The sequence below is a fragment of the Canis aureus genome, chromosome 16 (assembly GCF_053574225.1).
Source record: "Canis aureus isolate CA01 chromosome 16, VMU_Caureus_v.1.0, whole genome shotgun sequence".
Lineage (NCBI taxonomy): Eukaryota > Metazoa > Chordata > Mammalia > Carnivora > Canidae > Canis > Canis aureus.
The window spans coordinates 28,821,881-28,843,571 of record NC_135626.1 but is presented as its reverse complement, the minus strand read 5'-3'; the positions used below and the strand labels follow the sequence as shown (position 1 = coordinate 28,843,571).

Sequence of the window (21,691 nt, the reverse complement as noted above, 5' to 3'; positions counted from 1 at the left end):
AGGCTGTCCTCTGGCTTGTGGAGCAGTGCCCTTGACTGACACTGACTTCCTGTTATTTCCCGATGGCATGGATGGGTTGGGTTCATTTGTCCACACTCTCCTGCCTTCTCTCCAAAGCACATGCTTGGACTGGCTGGGGGAGCTCATGTGTGCCCCTGGGGGAGCAGCTGAAACCTGCAACCTTGCTCTACTAGTTTCCTGGGGCTGCAGTTACAAATTACCAAAAACTGAATGGCTTAAACACAGAAACTTGTGTTCTCACAGTTCAGGAGGTAGACATCCAAAAACAAGGCGTTGGCAGGGCCATGCTCCATCTGAAGGTTCTTGGGAATGTGTCCTTTTCCACTTGCAGCTTCTGGTGGCTCAGGTGTTCCTCAGCTAGTGGCCATGGCACTTCATTCTCTGCCTGGTGCGTTTCTCTCCCCTCTTTGTCCTCTAGGTCTCAAATGTACCCCCTTCTTTCCCTCCTAAGAGCACCTGTCATTGGATTCAGGCCTTCCCCATTCTTGAGATCCTTAATTACATTTGCAAAAGCCCTTTTTTCCAAACAAGATCACATTCATGGGTTCCAGGGGTTAGGATGGGGACTTGGCTTTTGGGGGCCACTGTTCAACTCATTACACTCATCCTAATTAGCAGCAAGGTTTCCCCTGAGTACCAACGTGTCCAGGCTTGTTTCAGGATTCATGTGTTAACTGGGTTTAGGTACAGGCTAGAGAGGTGACCTTCAGAGACAAAATGAATCTCAGGGTGACCCGCAGGCTGGAAGTGAGGGTCGTGAGGGAGGGGCGAGGTCTATATGGTGGAGACGCTCTCCTTGAGTGGGAACCTCTGACGTATGCCACTCAGGGTACCAATTGCTGAAGAAAAAGGACGCCGTCTTGCTAATTGCTGCATCCTCCATGATCCCTAGCACAGGTGGGGGCCTGTAATGCAGAAGGAAGGACTGAGTCAGTCTCAAGGGGAGGCAGTGGTGCAGATGGATTAGCAAAATACTCAGGGGCAGAAATGGTGCATTCAGTCAGTCATTCGTTCAGCCACCAGCCACTCAGCACTCTCTGTGTTAGGGGCTCCGTGCATCCTGGGGGCCCAGAGGGAATGAGGCTCCAGCCCTGCCATCATCCTTGAAGCCTATGCTAGCAGATTTCCATGGCCTCTGCTGTGCCGTCCCTCTCTCCCCTTGAGGACCTTTTAAAGGGCTCTTCCATCTTAATCCCTTCTTGAGGGACCCCTAGTATCTGAGCTCTAGGACAGTAGACAGAATGAGGGGCTTAACCAAAGTGATGTAAGTCCCTGTGTGCTGATTGGGGCCCCTGAATGGGGGTATAAGCTTAACTGATGGTTTTCACACTCCTTTAAAGGGGGCATAGGAAGCCAACACGCCCAGGCCCAAAGAGAAACTATGTAGAGATTGCCTCTGGGTGTGGCTCTCATACAGCTCTGCACATAGTAGGTGGACCCAAGGGCCAAAGGGGAGACACCCAAATAAAGGGAACCCAGAGAATGGCATTGTTGCTCTCTCTACAGGGACCTGGTTTGGGGCCAGGGGTTGTATACCTAGTGAAAGATTTTTTTGTTGGGCCCCCTCTTTGGAGTGTGGTAATAAAGTATATATCCTAATGAAGACCGTGGTGGCTGCCATCTGTGTGGTGGTCCCTGCTCTCTGTTTTGCTGGAAATTGTTTGAGAGTAGCAAGTGGCCATTTCCATTCCTTTCCTAGGAATTTTCTAAACCCTGCAGGGGCAATGATGTAGGAGCTCCAGGTATCAGCTGCCTGCCCCATGCTGCTTCTCAGAGATGGTGGCAGGAGAGCCAGAGAGGAGAGATGCAGGAGAGCCAGAGAGGAGAGACACAGGAGGGACGGGAGAGATTCTCTCTCCACCCTGGGGCACCAGGACCCAAAGTAGATACGTAAGCTTGAAGAGGAAACACCTGTATTTTTACTCGTTGACAGGAAACACAATCCTAATACCAAGTAGCCATTCTGATTTTCACGTTCATAGTTTGTGGGTCCAGGTTTGTGTTGGGTGGGCCAGGTTCATGTCTTTGGGGACTGTAGTGTCTTGGTCAATTTGAGCTGCTCTTACAAAAAGTACAAAAGACAGGGAGCCTCATAAACAACAGGAGTGTATTTCTTACCATTTCTGAGGCTGGAAGCCCTGTGTCAGGGTGCCAGCATGGTGAAGGCCCTCTTTCCTGTATAGGATGGCCATCTTTTCATTGTGTCCTCACGCAGCAGAAAGCAGAGAGAGAAAACACACTTTTGGTGTATTTTCTGAGGGCACTAATCCTATGCATGAGGCTGCCACCCTCATGACCTACTGGCCTCCCAAATGCCCCACCACCTCCTAACACCATCACATTGGGTTAGGATTTCAACATATGAATTAGGCGGTGGCGATGGGGATAGAGCAGAGAGCCTTGCAAATCCCGATTGGGGGTGACAGCCATTAAGAAGCATACAGGATGGGGCAGCCTGGGTGGCTCAGTGGTTTAGGCGCCTGCCTTCCGCCTAGGGCGTGATCCTGGAGTCCCGGGATTGAGTCCCACATCGGGCTCCCTGCATGGAGCCTGCTCCTCCCTCTGCCTGTGTCTCTCTGCCTCTCTCTCTGTGTGTGTCTATCATGAATAAATAAATGAAATCTAAAAAAAAAAAAAAAAAAACGTACAGGATGAGATGAGCACTGGGTGTTACACTATATGTTGGCAAATTGAATTTAAATAAAATTAAAAAAAGAAAAATCCTGATTGGGGCTGCCACCTGAGGAGGTGGTCAGCCTCCCCATCTCCCTCTCCAGGTGCAAAGCCCAGGGTGCGGAGCGGGGAAGGGGCTTCCTAGGATGACACATAAGTTCACATGTGCAGAGTCAGGCCTGCTGCCTCCCCATCAGGGTGTCTGCACCCGCGGCACGCGTGTTCCCTCGCGGGGTGCCTGCTGACCCCGCAGCCGCGTTTCATCCGAGGCGGGGTGCCGTCCTGTGAGTGGGGCCATGTGTTCGAGCAGCGCCCACCGAGTGGGGTCTCAGGTGGGCAGCCGACTGGAACCCCGTCCGGGGCGGGGGGAGACGAAAGCGAGGGGGCAGGAGGGTAGCAGAGCAACTGAGGATGGCGAGCAGCGGCCGCCTGCCCCAATTCTCCAGTACGGCTCGGCTCGGCTAGCAAAGCCGGCCTCCAGCCGAGTAGGCACGGCGGAGCTGACGGGCTGACAGCGGGCATCAAACAGTCCTAAACTGCTCTAGGTCCGCCGCGCTTTGGAAGCAGCGGTAGAGAAAGGATGCCCGCGTAGAACAGAGGCCTGAAACTTTTAATAGTTTCTTCCAGGCCTCAGGATGTCCTGATGAGGTATTAGAGGAAGTAATTCAGGAAGAAAAGGACAAATAACCACCTCCGTCTGGAGGCCGCCCCGAGGGCTGGCCATTCCAGCGCAGAGGGCCCGCGGGGATCCCCGCTGCCGAGGCCCGGGAAGCCCCCCCCTCCCCACCTCCGCGGGAGGCGTGGGGCTCTCTGACCCTTGTGAAAACAGACGAGTGCATTTCTGCATTTCTTGTTTGCTTCCGGGCAAATGTAAACCGTGCAGCGCCCGCCGCATGTGGGTGAAATCATTAACTTTTCCTCACTGTCGGGAGGGTGCTCGGGACAAATTAGAAATCATTTCCTCCACCTCGAGGCCCTTCCCAGGGATCCGGCCCCGACCCTCAGATCAGGAGCCTGTCACTGCCGCAGGACATCAAAGAAAAACATGTGGCCGGCCAGAACTGAACTCACCACCCCCTCTGTTTTTTGTTTCTGTTTTTTTTCTCCTTTTTTCTGTAGGGTTTGGCTTTGTCACGTTTGAGAATGAAGATGTTGTGGAGAAAGTCTGTGAGATTCATTTCCATGAAATCAATAATAAAATGGTAAGTTTAGGGGTCACGCTCTGATGCATGCGATGCCCCCCCCAACCCCCCCCCCAACCCCCCCACCACCACCACCACCACACGTGCACAGCTTTGTCTTGCAGACTTCCGTGGCCCACGTCATCATGCAAGAAGCCGGGCAGGGTGGGCACGGGGATGAGGCTCTGAGGGTTCGGTCCTGTCAACGACCAGAGTTGACAGACTTTTGGTGAAGAGCCGAGTCATAAATATTTTCAGCTTTGCAGGCCATGCAGCCACCTGTCGCGGCCTCAGCTCCGAGGTTGAAGCGCAAAAGCATGCGAGGACAGTCCCCGCACTAATAAGGCCGTGGTTCCGTAAGGCTGTGTTTATGGATGCCGATGCTGAAATCTCATAGAATTCTCATGTTGCAAAATATTGATTTATGTATTTATGTTTTTACCATTTTAAAGTACAAAAACCATTCTTGACTCTCAGGCTGTAGATACAAAAGCCGGCAGGGGCACCATATTTGGCCTGTGTGTTATAATTTGCTGACCTGCGGCTTAGGGAATGTGTTTGCTGTTTGGTTTGGCTTTTTGAGGGCGTATATCCTAGGTAGGAAGGTTCCCACCCAAATTCGTTCTCCCTTTGGGCCCCACTGGGTAATTAACATTCTCCCCTTCTGATCGACCAGCTGGATTTTACCCTCATGAGCATCTTCTTCTATCCCTCATTTGGCTCTTTAAAGGTCCTCTTTCCTCACTCAGCAGGGAAGAGGGTTGGATCATTGCAAGCTGGGGGAGCCAGGTAGGCCTCCCAGAGAAGTGGCCACCAGAGGGTGCCATACCATGTAGACCATGTGCACACTGGCTTGCTTGAGGTCTCAGACTCCTTCAAATTGAGAAGATGGGTGAGAAACCCGTTTCTTGTCGATTCCAGAAATACGAGAGCTCAGCAGGTCTTTCTGGAGCCATCAGCAGGTCCTTTGGAGCCAAAATAGTTTGGTCGACCAGCATTGCTTCCAGCCCCAAGAGAAGGGGGAGGGCAAATTTGTGTTTCAATTGTAGTTGTAACTTTGGTATTTTCTTCCTTTAGTCAAAACATTCCTGGCTTCTGAAACATGTGTTCAGATGTGCATTGTATATTGGTCTGATACGTGTTCACTGACTTTAAATTCAATAATAGAGCTTTTAGTGGGGATAAGATCAAAGCAGTCTGCTTAGCATGTGGTGCTACAGGCCTGATTCAATATTTGACTTGCTAATTTTTTTCCCAGGGCACTAAAATAATATTGTTCATATTGTTCCTAACCATCATAGGCATCTGAAATGAAAATGCTGTTTCTTTGCATACTGTAGGTTGGTGGTGTCAGCTCAGGCATTAAAATGGTATGGGGGAGATAAATGTGGAGGAATCACACGGACCCCTTCCTCGGCATTCTCTGCACTGCCCTCCCCCTCTGCGCCCCCACCTCAGTGCCTTCCGGTTGGTACTTCTCTCCTTTGGTAGATTGCTACTTGCTATTTTTAAAACTAGAGAGATAGGGGGCTTAAAAGGAAATGTAACTCCAGTGCCCAGAGGCCTCGTTTCTCCTAGCCAGGCATGCTGTTGACGGGCTCCACTGAGGGCTGCCTGGGCAGCAGAGAGTGAGAGAGGCATCTGAGAGCATTGGCAGACACCATTCCCGTCCTGCCAGGACTTAACGGTTCATCAGGAAGGCCCAGTGTAGATGGGCAAGAGACTGTGCTGTGTGCTGCCTTGAATGCGTATGTGAGGCCCTTCAGTACAGACTGGCTTTCAAACAAGCCTGAAACACAAGTGAGAAAGAGCTTTGTTCTCCTCAGTGTTCCAGTGGGGAAACTGAGGTCCAGGGGAATCGGCTCCAGGGCTCCCCCAACAGTAAAGGAACCCAGGTCTTGAGCTTACCAGCTGCCAGATGAATGACACAGATAGTTGTTTCGAGCTTGGGGGTTTGAGGGTAAATCCCCAGTTGACCTAGGGGGATAATCAGAAGGTAGAGTTTCATCCCCATGGGTAGCTTGAAGCCAGAGAGGTCTGTCCCCAGTCATTTCACATTTGTCACCTTCTTTTCCACCCAGCTGGAGGTTGACTGTGGTACATGCAGGTAACTGTTCTCTTAGTGGTAACGTTTCTGTTTTCTTTTGAAACCAAGGCTGGTACTTGGTCTTTTTTTTTTTTTTTTTTTTTTTTAAGATTTTATTGATTCATGAAAGACAGAGACATAGGCAGAGGGAGAAGCAACCTCTCCACAGTGAGCCTGATGTGGAACTCGATCCCAGGACCCCAGGATCATGACCTGAGCCAAAGGCAGACGCTCAACCACTGAGCCACCCAGATGCCTCTGGTACTTGATCTTTAACAGTATAGCAGAAATGGAAGCGGACAAGAGAAGGGGTGGGCTCAGAGTAGTGAGGATCACATACACGCTCTAGAGGTGCCCCTAAACCCAACAAGCCCTGGCCCACCAGTCACTGGCTCTAAAGGGGAAATCCGGTACTGGAAGAGGCCATTGGAAGATCACCAGGCCTTGCTGGGCTCCAAGATAGCAGGCCCGTGGTGACCACCTGGTGGGGTCACTGGGCCTCAGGGAGGTACCAGCAGCAAAGGCCAAACACATTGATAACCGGGTGCTCTTGCCATCGGCCGTGTCGTAGTCACTGAGAGGACCTCTCCAGCAAGCCGTCCTCCTCTGAAGAAGCCTGGATTGCTGAGGATTCTATGATCCTGGTTTCTACTTCTGAGGCCACAGAAAAGGAAATGGATTTAAACTGTGCTATGGACAGAATTCAAATGAAGGATTGGAAAGACGCTGAGAACGCAGAGACTGCCAAGCAGAAACCCGGACAGTTGTTAGAAGGTCCGTAGGAGTGTTTTGTAAACTGGACTGCGCGCAAAGCTGTAAAGACCCGTCTCCTGGAAGCCTGGCAATCTCCCGGAATTCTGCGGGGAGAGATTACCACGCCGCCCCCGGAATGTGCCTGGAGCTACCATTTTCTCATTCACAGATAAGAAAGGTCTTTCTGCTGATGAGTCACGAAGATAGGACTTGAATCCAAATCTTCTTCGTCTTAATCCAGTACTCCTCTGGCTGGCGCTCCGTGGGCCCTGTATAAATAATTGTGGAATGAATAAAGGATTACAGGAGGGTCCACGTGACAGGGAGGTACATCATAATTCCCAAAGCCATTTCCCATCTAATTTGGTTGGTGAATCTCTTGGGTTTTTTGTTTTTTTTTTAAATGAGGGCCTTTCCCCAGCATCTGAGAGAGCCTGCAGCAGGCACAAGCCCTCCTGCCTGCTAAGGCTCAGGGTAGCTGCTGTCAGGAAGCTGGGATCACAACAACTCTGTCCCTGTTCCCATACAGACCCTCCCTTAAAGAAGTCACCTCCATGGTGGTGGTGGCAGGGGGAGAACCAAAAAAGACCCCCATGGCACCCTCCCTACAGAGATCCCACAAATAGTTCACATTTTTTTAGTGCCAGCTGCATACTCTGCTGAGAGCTCACTTTATGCATCTCTTCTATTCTATACTTTGATGTAGATACTGATTATTATCCCCCATTTTACTGGTAAGTAAGTGAGGCAGAGAGAGAAGTTAAGCAGTTTTCCCAGGGCCAAACACTCTGCAAGAGGCAGCACCAGAGTTCAAGCGTAGAAAGCTAAAGTCCAGAACTCCCATTGGTGCCCAGTAAACAAGTAGCCCCTCCAGGCTGAATGGGACTTTAAAGGTCATCTCGCTGGACAACAGCCTTCCAAGACCACTGACCGCCCCCTCCCAGTCAGCCGTGTCGTGGCCCATGGGACTCCCATGTTCTCCTAAGAGAAGGGCAGAGGAGATGGGCTTACCCGCCAGATCCCCAGCTGGGATGAAGGGCCAAGCTTGGGCAGAAGCGGTTCCCATTGGCCACAACAGATTTCTGGGCCTCTTCCCCCACTGCCCCGGAGGCAGATGAGCCACAGGTGCTGGGGACAGCTGGCCGCCTGCTGAGCTCAGGGGCTGACCCAGGACAGCCAGGACTCAGCCCCTTCCCCCGTCTTGATGTGGGTCAGAGTAAAGCACAAACATGTCTTTATCAGTAAACACACATAAATTCACCAGCGGAGCCACCTGGTGACTCTCCAGAGAGGGCTTCCTCTCCGGCCATTCCACGAGCCCCAGTACAGGTACAGCCACTGACGCCTCCAGCCACGCGCCCCTGATTGGAGCAGCCCCCCCACCCCAGGAGTAGGGATGTGGGCTTGATGTGCTGTCAGCCAGTACAGCCTTCCGGCAAGCTCGCAGCCCCAGGAGGGAGGTGGTGGGCGACACCTACTCTGGGCTTTCTCAGGGGCCTAGCTCGGTCCCCAACCTCAGATGGAACTGGAGAGCCTCGCTGGGGGAGAATAGGGGGTACAGTCTGATGGGTGCCAGAACGAGGGCGCCTCTTCTGACACCTGATTCACCAACAGGACATTGGCACTTGCCAGGTACTGGAATGGCGCTGTACACGCACGTGGCAATCGTCCCATTCTAGAGTGGGCTTTGGAGCTCAGAGTGGTGAAGGGACTTCCACAGTCCATAGTTCTAATTGGCAGAGCTGGGATTTGAACCGGTGGTGTTTTTGCCTCAACCCTGTGTTCTTCCCAATATACTCTGCTGCCTCCTTAGGGCAAAACCTCATGAATTGAAAAATCTGGGTTGGTTTAAGTAGCAAAGATGAGTTTTTATTTGCTTTGTGCACGGATTACTATAGGATTCCTTTAAATAGTCCTTTCCCTTGTTCTATTGAGGTGATCTGAATTTGGAAATTGCCTAGCATTTTGCAAGCTTATTAGGAATGCAGAGTCTCAGGCCCCACCCCCAGAGCTAGTGAATCGGAATCTGCATTTTGACAAGTCCCTAGTGGTGTGTGTGCACATTTAAAGTCTGGGAAGCCCCAGGCAAAGATCACTGCTAATGATCGGAGCTGTGGGACAGTCATAAATGGTCAAGTGTCAGAAGGAAGGGACCCTTAGTGAGGGCTGAGGCCCCAGGAGCATGGAGCTGGATGAGCCACCCTGGCATGGGATCCCCAGGCCAGCCTGCTGCTGTCCCTTTGTACGCATAAACACCAGGCCTCTCTCTCCCCTGCACCCCCGTCTCAGGAAGCCATCCATGCTGGGGCCACACCTCCGGTGCTGGCACGCCCTTCCACTCTGACAAGGGTCTGGGAGCATCAACTGTAGATGTTTGAGGCACATCCACTAGAGTGATGAGCTAGATCCCCCAAGTAATGTGTACATGTCTTTGTCCCCAAAACAGTATCTCCTGGGTCACTTTGAGGCACTCAGGGCTTTAGAACATGTGGACCTGAGGCTGAACCCCATATCCATCACTGGTTGCTTTGTGACCAGGTGAATACCCCACCTGTCTGCACCTGTTTCCTCCTCTGAGCTGGGAAGGATAGCAACCACTGTCCTTTGCAGCTTATTGAAGGCCCTGATTCAGCTCCTGACCCTGGGAGCTCTTGGACTGCTCTGGTGTAGAGAAGCTATAATCTGGTAGCCTTGAAAGAATCGCCCTCTCCCAAACCCCATTGGTATCCTCAAGTTTCTTCCATGTGGCCTAAACCAAGGGCCAAAAAACTTTGTAAAGGGCCAGACAGTAAATATTTTAGGCTTTCAGGGCCCTAGGTCTCTGCCATCCTAGAGCAGAACAGAGCCACTGATGATATGTGAGTGGGCGTGGCTGTGTTCACATAAAAACCTTATTTATAAAAAACAAGCAGCAGGTGGATTTGCCTTTTGGACCAGTTTCAACTCCTGGCCTATATGAGGTAGCTCGGAGCAGGTGTGGTCTGCTTATCTCAAGGGGCCCAAGGAAAGGCTTTTAGCCAAGAGCTCACTTAAATCCACTGCTGAGGCATTTTAATAGCCTGAGGCCGAGAGGGTCAGCAGTACCCCAAACAGATGCTGGGGCTTGGGATAGTAGCGAGCAGAAAGTATCCGTGCCTTCATTCTTAGGGAGACCGCAAGCACTGTGCAGGCAGGGACCGAAGGAACGGTCAGAACAGGGTGCTGTCAACCCGAGAGGCCACAAATCCCTCCCTGCCCGATGCCCCACAGCATGCCGAGCTCCTCACTGCTAGGCTTTGTGACTTTGCGCACGTTACTCATCACCTGTGCTTTGCTCCCCCTCAGACAGGTAAGGATGGCATCTCTCTCAGAGACTGCTGGGAGTTAGGACTCGGGACCACTTTTTTTTTTACCAGTCACCGTGTATTCTATCAAAGCAATAGGCTTTTTTGCTGTTATTGTTAGTTGTCATCACTATCATTATTCTTAGAATAATTTTACTGAACAAATATGTAATCAAAAGGTAAAGGGGTCCCGGACAGATTACAAGTCAGCAGAGTGCAAGGGTACAGACGTGGGCAGAGAGGAGGCTCTGGGATGGGTCCTCGCTGTGCTCTGGCTGAGAGGTGGTCCCAAGGAGAGAAGGTACGCATCCTGCAGAGCAGAGTAGAAGGGGCTCTGCTGAAGTGATTTCCTAGGTCCCTGGGGAGGCCGATTTCCTAGGCCCTTAGAGAGGTGGACTCAGCCCTTCAGCTGAATCCTCCATTGGGGAGGTTCCAAAAAACCCCCTTCAAAAAGCAAAGCATGGTGGGCTCTCAGGATTGCCACCTTCAGCCCAGGTCACACCTGGGGATTCACCCCCAGAATGGGGACGCTTATGGGGATAGCGGGGGCAGGAGGACAGGAGAGCCCTGGTTGGCCTCTCAGGTCAGGTGGTCCATGGAAGCCCCATCTAGGGTTGGCATGAGGCGCTACCCCTATCAGGGGCACCCTGTGAGTGGGTGCACGTCCCCTCCCTCAGACCATTCTTCCACAGCCTGAAGACTTGACGACTAAGAGCTGATCGGGAGCCAGCCCGGGAGTGGGGGACGGGGGCAGGGTAATGTGGGTGGAATTAACTAGGCTTCTGTGTTCACCACCCTATTTGCAGCATCCTCCTTACTCGTAAGCTAATTTTAGCCATCCATTCTGCTTCTGTTACCATTTATAAAATGAGAATGTCAAATGCAATATTAAACAAGCAGGATGAAGGCAAAAAAGGAAATGCCAGAGAGGCACTTAATAAATGAACCTCGTGTTTACGAGCGAGAGGGAGGTCCTGCGCCCCCCACCCCTGCATCAGGCACGCACGCACATGTTTGTGTACCGGCTCTGTTCCTGCAGAGAGAGGGATTTGTGTGCTGCTGGAGGAGGGTGTGGGGAGGCTGGGGTGTTGGGTGGTAAATGTTGCTCTTTAGGCAGAACTAATTCGGCCAGCAGGGAGGTTGCCTGAGTTCTAGCTCCTTTGCCCTTCATCCAACCTCTGGGAAGGTCATTGCAGGAAGTGTGGGGAGGACAAGGTCCTTCCTTCTCCATTATCTTGGCACCCAGCCCCTCTGGATTTGCCAACATGTGCTGCTCCCTACGCACCACCCACAGGGTGTGAGCTCAGCAGGGGGCATGAAGACCACTGGAGGAAGCTGCTCCTCTTTCTCTGCACGCCTTCTCTGGGGCCTATTCTTCCTTTGACTTTTCCCAGCTTCTCTGCCCAACTTCCCAGGCAGGTGCAAGCTAATGCTTGGCCACACTTTTTATTTTTTATTTTTTTCACTCGCTTGCTTTCTCTCTTTTAAATAGAGAAATTAAATTGGGCTTGGTGCAGGGTTTCTGGCAACACCCACCCTGGGCTAAGGTAAGCACCCAGCCCTGTGGCCGCATTTGTGGCACCTGCTGGAGGCAGAGGTTTCTTTTCACTTTGAAATGTCCTTGCAGGTTCCCAGAAATAAAAAGAGCAGCTGCTGCTGCCACCATCAGCTTTTTCCCCAAATAGTGCAGCCGGCGAAGCTCCTTTTGCACACCTTGCTGATGAAAGCAGGAAGACGGGCCCTACCGGGCCAGGAGGTGGGGGCGGCAGGGAGAAGATGGGTGGCAGCGTGCCCGGAGTTTGCCAGGCTGGAGGGTGGCAGCCACCTTCTTCCTCTCTGCTCCCTAGGCTTTGGGACAGAAACACAGGCGTGAACCGGCTTTATCACCTTCAGAGATGCTCAGCTAGGCTCCCGTGGCAAAGATTCATGTGTGACACGATCAACTTTATCCAGCCGGCGCGCTTATGGGATTAGCTGGTTTGATTTATTAGCGCGCTGCAGCCCTGGGGGGCGGGTGTCACTGTTACTCTGTTTTACAGATGAGAACGTTGAGGCGCAGAGGAGTCAGGCAGCTGGTTCCCACTCAGCGCTGGTGAGCAGAGGCGAGCTTTAGAGCTGGTGGAAAGGACAAGCCCCCCCCGCCCTCAGATCCAGGGGGAGTGGGGGGCTGCCGTCACAGGGGCACATGTTGGGGAGTAGCTCCTCTGCACTCCTTTCCCATACTCTGAACCCCTCCAAGGAAGAGCCACGTCCTCTTGAATTCATCTCTGTGTCCGCTCCTAGCCCGTGCTTGCTAACTAACCAGGAGGCGCTAATAGTATTGGTTTATAACCTCCTTCACGTTGTCATAGGGGATTTTAGTAAAACAGAGGAAACAGCGGATGAAATTAATTCTGGAACTAGGACTGGGGATGGTTTTGTGGAAGGAGTAGCATGCCAATGGGCCTTGAAGGCCAGATAGAAGGTAGTGGGGAAGGGCTGTGAGGGCCACACTGGGGTGGCTGGTGGCCCAGAGAGGGGGACCTGGGACAGAGCCGTAGCTGTGTCATTACCTGGCTGTGTGACCTTGGGCAGATCATTGCCTCAGAACCTCCGTTTTCCTTCCTGTGCTGACTTCAGGGCTAATTAGGCCAGTTCAGAGGAAATGAGCTGATTAATGAGGGTATGGAGAGCATTGGGCATTCTCTGAGGACCTCTGTGTGCCAGACGCTGTGCCTTATATACATGATGTGTATACATCCCTGTGTACACATACAACACATGAGATCATGTATGTGCGCGCGCACACACACACCTCAGGATGCTGTGGCCATTCCTGGCATAGGAGGAGTGTTCCATAAACAATTTGTTCCTTCCTCCCTACAGTAATCCTGCTGACTGGGGAAAAAGTCAAGATTATATGTCCTATGGGACTCTCAGTGCTTCTCACAAATGGGTCTGGGCCGTTTATGGCAAGGATGCGTCCTTGGAAGGTGGATATTTCTGCTGACGGCCTTTGCCTGTCTAAGCTAGTCTTTCTTTTTTTTGGGGGGGGGGAGGGCTTATACAGTAGCTGCTTCTTCAAGAAACTCCATGAGAGGCTCCATATCTGTGAGGACCCTTTTGCAATAGAGCAAGACAAATTGTCCTGTACAAGTGGGTCCTCTAGTATATGGCCACAGGCCAGTGTCCATCTACGAGCACGGTGCCCAATTGAGATGTCTGGGAAGGGAGAGGCGGGAAGACAGAACATAGAACTCCCTTCTGTTCGCCTCCTGGTACTGACAGTGCCCAGCTGAGAGGCCTCCCCAAGTCTGCAGAGGCTGGAGGGCTGGTGCTGGCTGGGGGCAGGTAAGGCAGGATGGTGAATCACCCTCCCTGCTGGAGTCACAGGCTGGGTCTTCCCAGTGAGGCTGCCAGGATTTCTGGGTGTGATTGCCGCCCCTCCCATAATGGTGTCTCAGGCCTGGCCCATCCAGCCATACACACATGCTGGTCATGACTCCATCTTGCCGTTGGCTCTGGACAAGTACAGCAACTGGATGGAATGGGAACCTTGGAGCAGATGTTAGAATCCAGATGAGGCAACTTGACTCTGTAGGTCACTCAGAGGGAGATGCCTAGTGGGTCCATCTCTAGCGTGAGCTCCACATTGAGGAGGACCGTGGTCCTGCCTTCCCTCCCAACCTTCCCACCTCTCCTCGATGGGCTGTTTCTATTCTCGTCACCCGCACCTTGCTACACCATCAGCCTCCTACGGCTCATTCAGCAGCTGGCTTGAGCAGGGCCAGCGTCCTAGATATGATGCCTGTGTTCAGAAGAGCCCTCGCTGGGTTCCTGCTGTACTGCCACCATCTTGGAACTCCTAGTAATGCTTGGATAAAGGGCCTTTCGTCTTCATTTCATAGTGACCTGCACATTCTCTAGCATGTTCTCTGGCTACCATGCTCTTGAGGCTAACTCCCAGCATGGAACACAGGGCAGGACAATAGAGACTCGGTTCTTCCAGCCAAATGGTTTACCTTGTGTTTGTCTTCCTTGCTCTGTAGGTTCGTTGAGAGCAGGTCCCCTCTGAATCTTGGTTAGGAACCTGTAAGAGCCCCGTGAAGGGTCCTGCCCTCCTAGAGTCTCCAGAAAGGCTTATGACTGGCAGAGGGGGCAAGAGGGAGAAGGGCATAGCCACGGGACAACACAGGTTGTGCACAGAGCTGGGTGTGGTTTCTGGGCTGCAGCTCAGTCCTCCTGCCTTACCAGAGAGAGCTGGGTAGCTGCCAGGCTCCAGGCAGAACCCCAAGTCTTTACATTGGAGTGGCATCTCCCCTTCCCTTCATCTCCCTGGAAAGCACTTGGGGGCCTATCAGCGAGAGAAGATGGACAATCTGGGGCTTCAGAGAAGCAGTGTTGGCTTGGAATGCTTTGAAACCAACTGATAAAGGAGGAGGGAGCTGCAGTTTGAGTCAGAGGATAAGCTGATCTTGGGGCAAGACGGGGTCAGGCCTCTTTCAGGAAGCTCCACAAAAGGTTGCTGCCCACATGGGAGCTACCAGTCACCACCCTCCACCGCTGCCCCTGCCAAGCACTCCAGCCCAGAAGACCTGTTCCCCTCTCTTCCAGCAGCCAATCAGTCCAGGCTGGTCTCTCTGGACAGCGGTGAACTTTATTCTTTGAAATGGGCCCCTGTCCCCCTGGAGGAGTAAATCATTTCTCATGTGATCAGTGTGGGGTGAGAAGTGAAGCTGCAAACACTGGCCTCCAGGCCACACAGAGTTGCCTTGTCCTGGGTGGTAAATCAAGGCTACAGCCATAGGGCTTGGGTTTCCCCAGACCGAGGCCAGGCTGGTTTCCCTCCTGGCCCCAGGGCCATGTGCTGACTGGGGCTGTTTATGTAGAAACCAGGGAAAAACAAAAACCTTTTCACTTCTCAGACCTTGGCATCGTCCTCAGACTGCCAGCCTCTTCCAAAAGGTGCCCAGCAGGGAGCTTGTCTCAGCAAGGGCTGCAGGCCAGTTGGGTGAGGGCGGCCACTCAGAGTAGCTACAGGGAAGTCGTCCCCGCAGAAAGTCCCTGTGCCTTCTCCAAAAGCCAATGCTAAGCATTCCCTCCCACCACCCCCAAGGAGAGAGGGTGTGGCATGGGACTGGCTGCCCTGGCATGGGCCATGGTAGCATTAGGTAGACAGACCCAGCTTCTTTTTTTTTTTTTTTTAAGATTTTATTTATTCATGAGAGACACACAGAGAGAGGCAGAGACTCAGGCAGAGAGGGAAGCAGGCTCCATGCAGAGAGCCTGATGTGGGACTCAATCCCTGGTCTCCAGGATCACACCCTGGGCTGAAGGTGGCACTAAATCTCTGAGCCACCCGGGCTGCCCCAGACCCAGCTTCGTACTCAACCTTAGCACATGTGGCCTGGGTCCTAACCGTGAAGTGTCTAATGTTCCTTGGCCCCAGCTTCCTGTTCTATAAGATGGATTTCTATCTATAAAGGACATCATGGGGTCCGCTGACACAAGGCTATGGAAGGTGCATGAGATGAAAGTACTGTATCGTGTGTAAACGTCCTGAGGAAGCTAACTGCCGTACTTACAAAGAAAATATGTTTAGGAAACATGTACCACCACATATGCACCTTAACCCTCCAAAGGTTCAGGAAAAAATAAGCATAGATACAGATATGGATATAAACGGTACAGAACAGTTCTTTGTACTGTCCTTGCATCTCTTCTGTAAGTTTTGAAAGCCTGTCTACATAAAGAGTTAGACCTCCTTGCTAAGTGGCTTTGGAGCGTGATGGGCAGAGGCACCCCACCTCAACAAGCAGCCAGCATAGAGGGTCAGAAACATGCAAGCCCACATCAGGCCTCTGATTCATCCTCTGGAGGAACATACTGCTGCCCTAACCTGTCATTAGAGAGGGTTCAGCTAGATCATTCTTCTCATCCCATCACTGTGCCGGCTACGGGGAAGCCACACCCTCTTCTCCAAGGCCAGTGTGCTAGGGGCAAAGCAGCATCTTTGAAGATTGAAAAATTAAAGCAAATCCCACCTACCTTTGTGGGGGTTTGGCATGTCCTTGGCATCAGGCCCCTGGTGTGGGGTTGCTTCGTGGCTTCGCCAGCTGTGAGACTTAAAATGGAGACCGCATCTTCCTAATGTGAGCAGTTGGTCACAGGTGACCTCTGAGGCTTCTTACAAGCACAAATCCAAATGGAAGTTTCTACAAAATCTCTTCCTCCTCCAACCACACTGCTTTTTCCAGTCATCATTGGAAGCTGTAGCCGTTTTAAGAAACTGCTAAGGGTGGGGTGTGAGCTGTTGATTGAGGAGATTCAAGGACCAAGACTTGGAGATGGTTCCTTCCTCAAAATCTGCTGCCACCAGGGCTGTGCTGGTGGTATGGAGCATTTACTGTAAATAGGGTTCTGTGGGGGCAGAGCTGAAGCAGCCAGAGCAAGAGGCCTGGTCACCTGGAAGAACACTACTTCTGTTTATCATAGGAAGCCAGGCAAGTCTGCCTTGTGCCCCATGGTGGATGCCATGGGGTCCCGTTTCCTCCCTGCCCTTCACTGATCTCTTGTGGTCATTGGTCTCGGAAGACAGCCCTGGTGAGCTTCACCTCTTGGTATGCGCACCCTGAGCGGTCCCTTCCCACAGCAAATCTAGGCTGACCAGGTATAACCAGTAGAATGTGACGGAAGTGGCAGTGTGACTCTCAAGCCTAGGTGGTAAGAAGCCTTGCAGCCTCTGCCTTGGTCTCTTGGAATTCTCAGGCTGAGACAGTCGCTCTGGGAACTCAGCCACCATGGTGTGAGAAGAGGGAGTGCTGTGGAGAAGCCAAGAGGAGGCGCCTCTCCACGGCAGTCACAGCTGACCAGCATCTACTGCCCACCCACTGTGTGCGAGAAGAAGCCACCTGGAACCTCCAGCTGAGTCCAGGCTTTGTCTGGCTCCAGCTCCAGCCCCAGGCACCATCTGACCACCACTACATGAGAGACTGCAAGCAAGAACCTCGCTGGGCCCAGTCAGCTCACAGAAGCATGAGAAAGAATGATCGATTGTTGCTCGAGGCCACTAAGTTTGGAAGGTGTTTGGTACACAGCAGTAGATACATGGGATGTCGTGTGTGGCCTCATGACCTAAGTGTGTGACTGGAGCTGGGGAGATTTAGGCTGGTTTTCTCCTTTTGGGTTCTGACTGGAACTCGGGGTATTCATGCTCGGTTCTCTAACTTGCATGAGGCCCAGTGGGGATAGTGGGGGTGGGGGTGACCCAAATGTGGTCTAACTCAAGAGGCTGCAGAGGCTGGCAGGCCCAAAAATGAAACAGGGGTGGGGGGGGGCAGGTTGACCTATGAGTACTTGCCTTAATGTTAGGAGAACAAGACAGAACCTGTTCTTTTCAAGAGAACGAGAGCTCTTGAGGTGGAGGCTTGCCGTACTCATGTCTGCATCCCCCCAAGCCCAGCACTTACTGGGCACATTGAGTCCCTCAGCATTGTTGGGTTAAGAAGACCAGGTCTCCACGACCCTAACGAGCATGTGTCGTGTGTCAGTCCATGCTCTGTACGGGACCTCACGAGGGATCAGGGAAGTAGGGGCAGACCCTGACTCCTGCGCTGAGAGCTCACAGTCTGATGGGGGAGGTGAGGCTTCTACCAATCTGCTGAGGGAAATACTTTTCATGCTCAGCAAGCCCCTGGCCCCCCGCAAGGACTCAGGATACAAGCAGAGAGGAGCTATTCCTCTTTCCCGTTTTGTATGTCTTCAGAGAAGCTGGGGGCTGGGTGGGCAGGCCTCCTGGTCCTGAGAGATCTTTCGAGAAGCCTGCAGTACAAGTCAGGCCAAGGCTCCCTGGTGTGGTAGCTACCTTTCCCTGTCACTCAAGTGCCCAGGATGTGCCGGGATCCCCCCAGAGAGTGCATGTGCCACAGCCCCTGGCCTCGGGGAGCACTCACAGTTGACACGGCGGGCGGTTGACAGAACCCACGCAGTGGGTGCTGCCCAAAACAGTGCCAGCAAAGACAGAGCGGAATTAAACGGAGCTGCCAGCCTTATTCAGTGCGAGGAAGAGTAGGTGGGTTTGTTTAAAATACTCCCATTACAGTCAGTTAACCTTTTATGTTCCCTAAATGAAAACTGTATAAACCTGAAATTTTCGTTGATCAGGTTGCCTAGGAACAGGCAGCAGGTTTTCATAAGACAATGCAATAGATTGTCACCGATAGGGCCATTAGGAAGTGAGCTGGTTAGCAGTATTATTCTAGATCCTGGTGTAATGATCTGTCTGCCTCTGCAGAGCACACCCATCTTCCCAGGCTCGGGCAGGCTCTTGCAAATGAGCTTTCTCAGCCTGCTTCTGAGTCCCAAGGATAGCGTCTAGGAGCAAACTGTCACCCTGGGATTAGGAGAGAAGTCTGAAAGACCCAGGTCTGATGAGTTTATTTCTTTTTAATCACTTTCCCTACCCCTACCTACAATAATACCCAGAGCAGAAAAAGTAGCAAATAAACACCAGTAACAAAATGCAGCATAAGGGCAGCCCTGGTGGCGCAGCGGTTTGGCGCCTCCTGCAGCCTGGGGTGTGATCCTGGAGACCCGGGATCGAGTCCCACATTGGGCTTCCTGCATGGAGCCTGCTTCTCCCTCTGCCTGTGTCTCTGCCTTTCTCTCGCTCTCTCTGAGTAAATAAATAAATCTTTTTAAAAAAAAATGCAGCATAAAATGAAAGAATAAAGTTGCTCTAAGGCGACTTTGGTATGTCTTTTTAATATTTTCCTCTGTAGGGACGCCTGGGTGGCTCAGTGGTTGAGCATCTGCCTTTGACTCAGGTTGTGATCCTGGGGTCCTGGGATCGAGTCCCACATCAGGTTCCCCACAGGAACCTGCTTGTGTCTCTGCCTCTGCTTGTGTCTCTGCCTCTCTCTCAGTGTCTCTCATGAATAAACAAAATCTTTAAAAAAATGCTTTCCCTTGTGTGATATGCATATATACTTAATTATTTCCCACAGAGTCACTGTAATTTGCTTTTCTCCCCCTTACATTTAGGGTGACCAACCACCCTGGTTTGCACAGGACTGAGGGTTTCCCGATACCACTGCATGTTATAATCAGCATGCTTTGCTGTAGCTTCACAGCTCTGAGTAAAGCGTGGGTGAACCAAAACTAACTTCCTCTTCTTGGACACTTAGGATATTTCCTTTAAAAAAAAAATCATAATTAATGCTTGTCACCGGAGTAGCCTTATCCACATGTCCATGCAGGATAAACTCCTGCAAGTAGCATTATTCGATCAAAGGATGTATACTTGGTTAGCTTTTTTTTTTCTTTCGGGTTGTCCTCCAAAAAAATATGCGCTGAGTTCTCCCCTCCTCCCTGTACTCTCAGAGATTCTGACATCAAGGAATCCTGTTGTCATGGCCAGTCTGATAGGTGACAGTATGTCTCGTTTGGGGATGTCATACGTGGCATGTGATATGAAAGATATGTCTCATTATGAGTCATTTGCAAATTGCTTGTTCGTGTCCTTCACTCATTTTCATTTCAGGATGCTCATCTCTTTCTTTTTACACTATAAAAACTCTTTGTATTAAGCATGTCAGGCGTGATTGTTGAGCCATTTTGTCCATCCTTTTAAAGTATACATGGCTATTCTTTAAATAGCGGGCATGAATAAGATGTGTTATCTGGTGTCTCTGAAGAAAGAGGAGTTAATATTTTAGGTAATTAAAGCTTCCCTCAAGCCCCATATATGTATGTATGTACGTATGTATGTATATGTGTGTGTATGTTTTGGTTTTTTTTTTTTTTTTAAGTAGGCTCCATCCCAGCATGAAGGGCCCAATTCGAGGCTTAAACTCATGACCCTTGAGATCAAGACCTGAGCTAAGGGTGCCTGGGTGGCTCAGTGGTTGAGCGTCTGTCTGTCTGCCTTTGGCTCAGGTAGTGATCCCAGGGTCCTAGGATCAGGTCCCACATTGGGCTCCATAGGGAATCAGCTTCTCTCTCTGCCTACATCTCTGCCTATGTCTCTGTTGGACCCTTAACCGACTGAGCCACCCAGGTGCCCCTAACATATTTTCTTAATTGTGAAGTATTTGGGATGAAATGATTTGAGAGGCATCCATATCTCTGATATGGATAGCCCATGTAGATCCCTTTAAAACAATATAAGGCACACACTTTAACTTCTTCCTATCTCAGACATCTTCGGAACGATAGTGATTTTCTGTGTGATAGTGAGTCCCTCAACAGCTGTTGAGCTATGTGGGGTTTTGGCTCCTGTACCATATGGTCCCTGATTCTTGCCTTTCCTCCCTCACTGTCAGACTGATCAGACTGTCTTGCTGATAGTCTTTGCTACTCCAGGCACCCCTGCCCTCCAGGCACCCCTGATAGTCTTTGCTACTCAAGGCACCCTATGGCACCCCATCTCCATCGTCGATGGAGTAGTCGTTAGCACCTGCTAACGATGCGTGTTAGGTTTATCAGTAAACTGAAAGCAAGTAAGCACTGAGCAGGAGTCTGAGACACGCTCCTGAGAACAGCGTAGACGCTTCCGTGGGCCGGAGTTTTACTTCTTTCCTGGAGCTTGTATTCTATATCATTAAGGCTGTGAAGTAAGTGGTTTCTGGGTTGTGTGAGCAGAATAGGATTAAGAAATTTGGGAGGCAGAAGGAAACAGGAAAGATTAGCAACCACTCGAAGACGTAGCTGCAGAACGAGAAACCGGTAATCCAGATGGACAGAAGCAGTGTTTAATGTTATTAGTTCTCCCGGGAGCGTGCTGGGGCAGCTTCTGCGGAGATGGTGGCATCGGCGACCTAAAAACTTTAAAACTCCAGCTTCCAGGCCTGTGCCTGCCAGGCTGTGGCTTACGGCACGTTACACAAGCCTTCTGACGTTCAGTTTTCTTATCTGTGAAATGGAGCTAAAGGGGCCAAAGGAGCAGGGGGGATTATTCCGGCTGCTGTTGTTTTGTCCTCACAGACACACCCAGCAGCCCCATCTGCTCCTTACCTCTGGGGCCTTCTGCTCACCTTCCAGGCTGAGCTCTGAACCCATGCCTGTGGGGCTTCAGCCCACGTCCTTGTCACCCCTCCAAACCCAATTTCACCCTTGTAGGATTTTCCAAAGCAGGATTTGCAACAAGTAGCGTGCTTTCTTAAATATTTGTTTTGCAGGCCATTTGCTTGGCATGGCTATTTTTACAGTGAATAAGGAGCAAGGCTAAAAATACCTTAGCGGGTAACCAGATCGGTTCTGCATTTGACATTTACGTGGCATTCATTTGCATCTCATTTGTTCGCCTTTCTGTTGAACAGGTAGAATGTAAGAAAGCTCAGCCTAAGGAAGTCATGTTCCCACCGGGGACAAGAGGCCGGGCCCGGGGACTGCCTTATACCATGGACGCGTTCATGCTTGGCATGGGAATGCTAGGTGAGTCCGGGCGGGACCCTGGGGACACACCGCAGAGCCACTATGGACTTGGGACTGCGGAGGCCTAGACACCCAACTGGGTCACCTACCAGTTGGGCAAACTGCCTTTGTGCGTTTCAACTCCTTCACCTGTAAGCCCCTTTGTAAGATAGTTGGACCATTATAGAGATGGATGGATGGATGGATGGATGGATGGATGGATGGATGGATGGATGGATGGATAGGTGGGTGGATGGATGGAT

General features: G+C 51.4%; 1 protein-coding gene across 20 annotated transcripts in view; it reads left to right on the top strand.

The window, feature by feature from the left end:
- Nucleotides 1–21,691, top strand: part of MSI2 (musashi RNA binding protein 2) — a 391,805-nt gene that overhangs the window by 307,978 nt on the left and 62,136 nt on the right. For all 20 annotated transcript variants that reach the window (XR_013354346.1, XR_013354347.1, XR_013354348.1 and 17 more), the window contains 2 exons: nucleotides 3,814–3,896; nucleotides 21,335–21,449. Coding sequence is in view for 17 of the 20 variants with exons in the window: in XM_077852563.1 (XP_077708689.1) it covers nucleotides 3,814–3,896; nucleotides 21,335–21,449 (198 nt within the window). In the remaining 3 variants the exon portion in view is untranslated. The remainder of the gene's footprint in view (nucleotides 1–3,813; nucleotides 3,897–21,334; nucleotides 21,450–21,691) is intronic.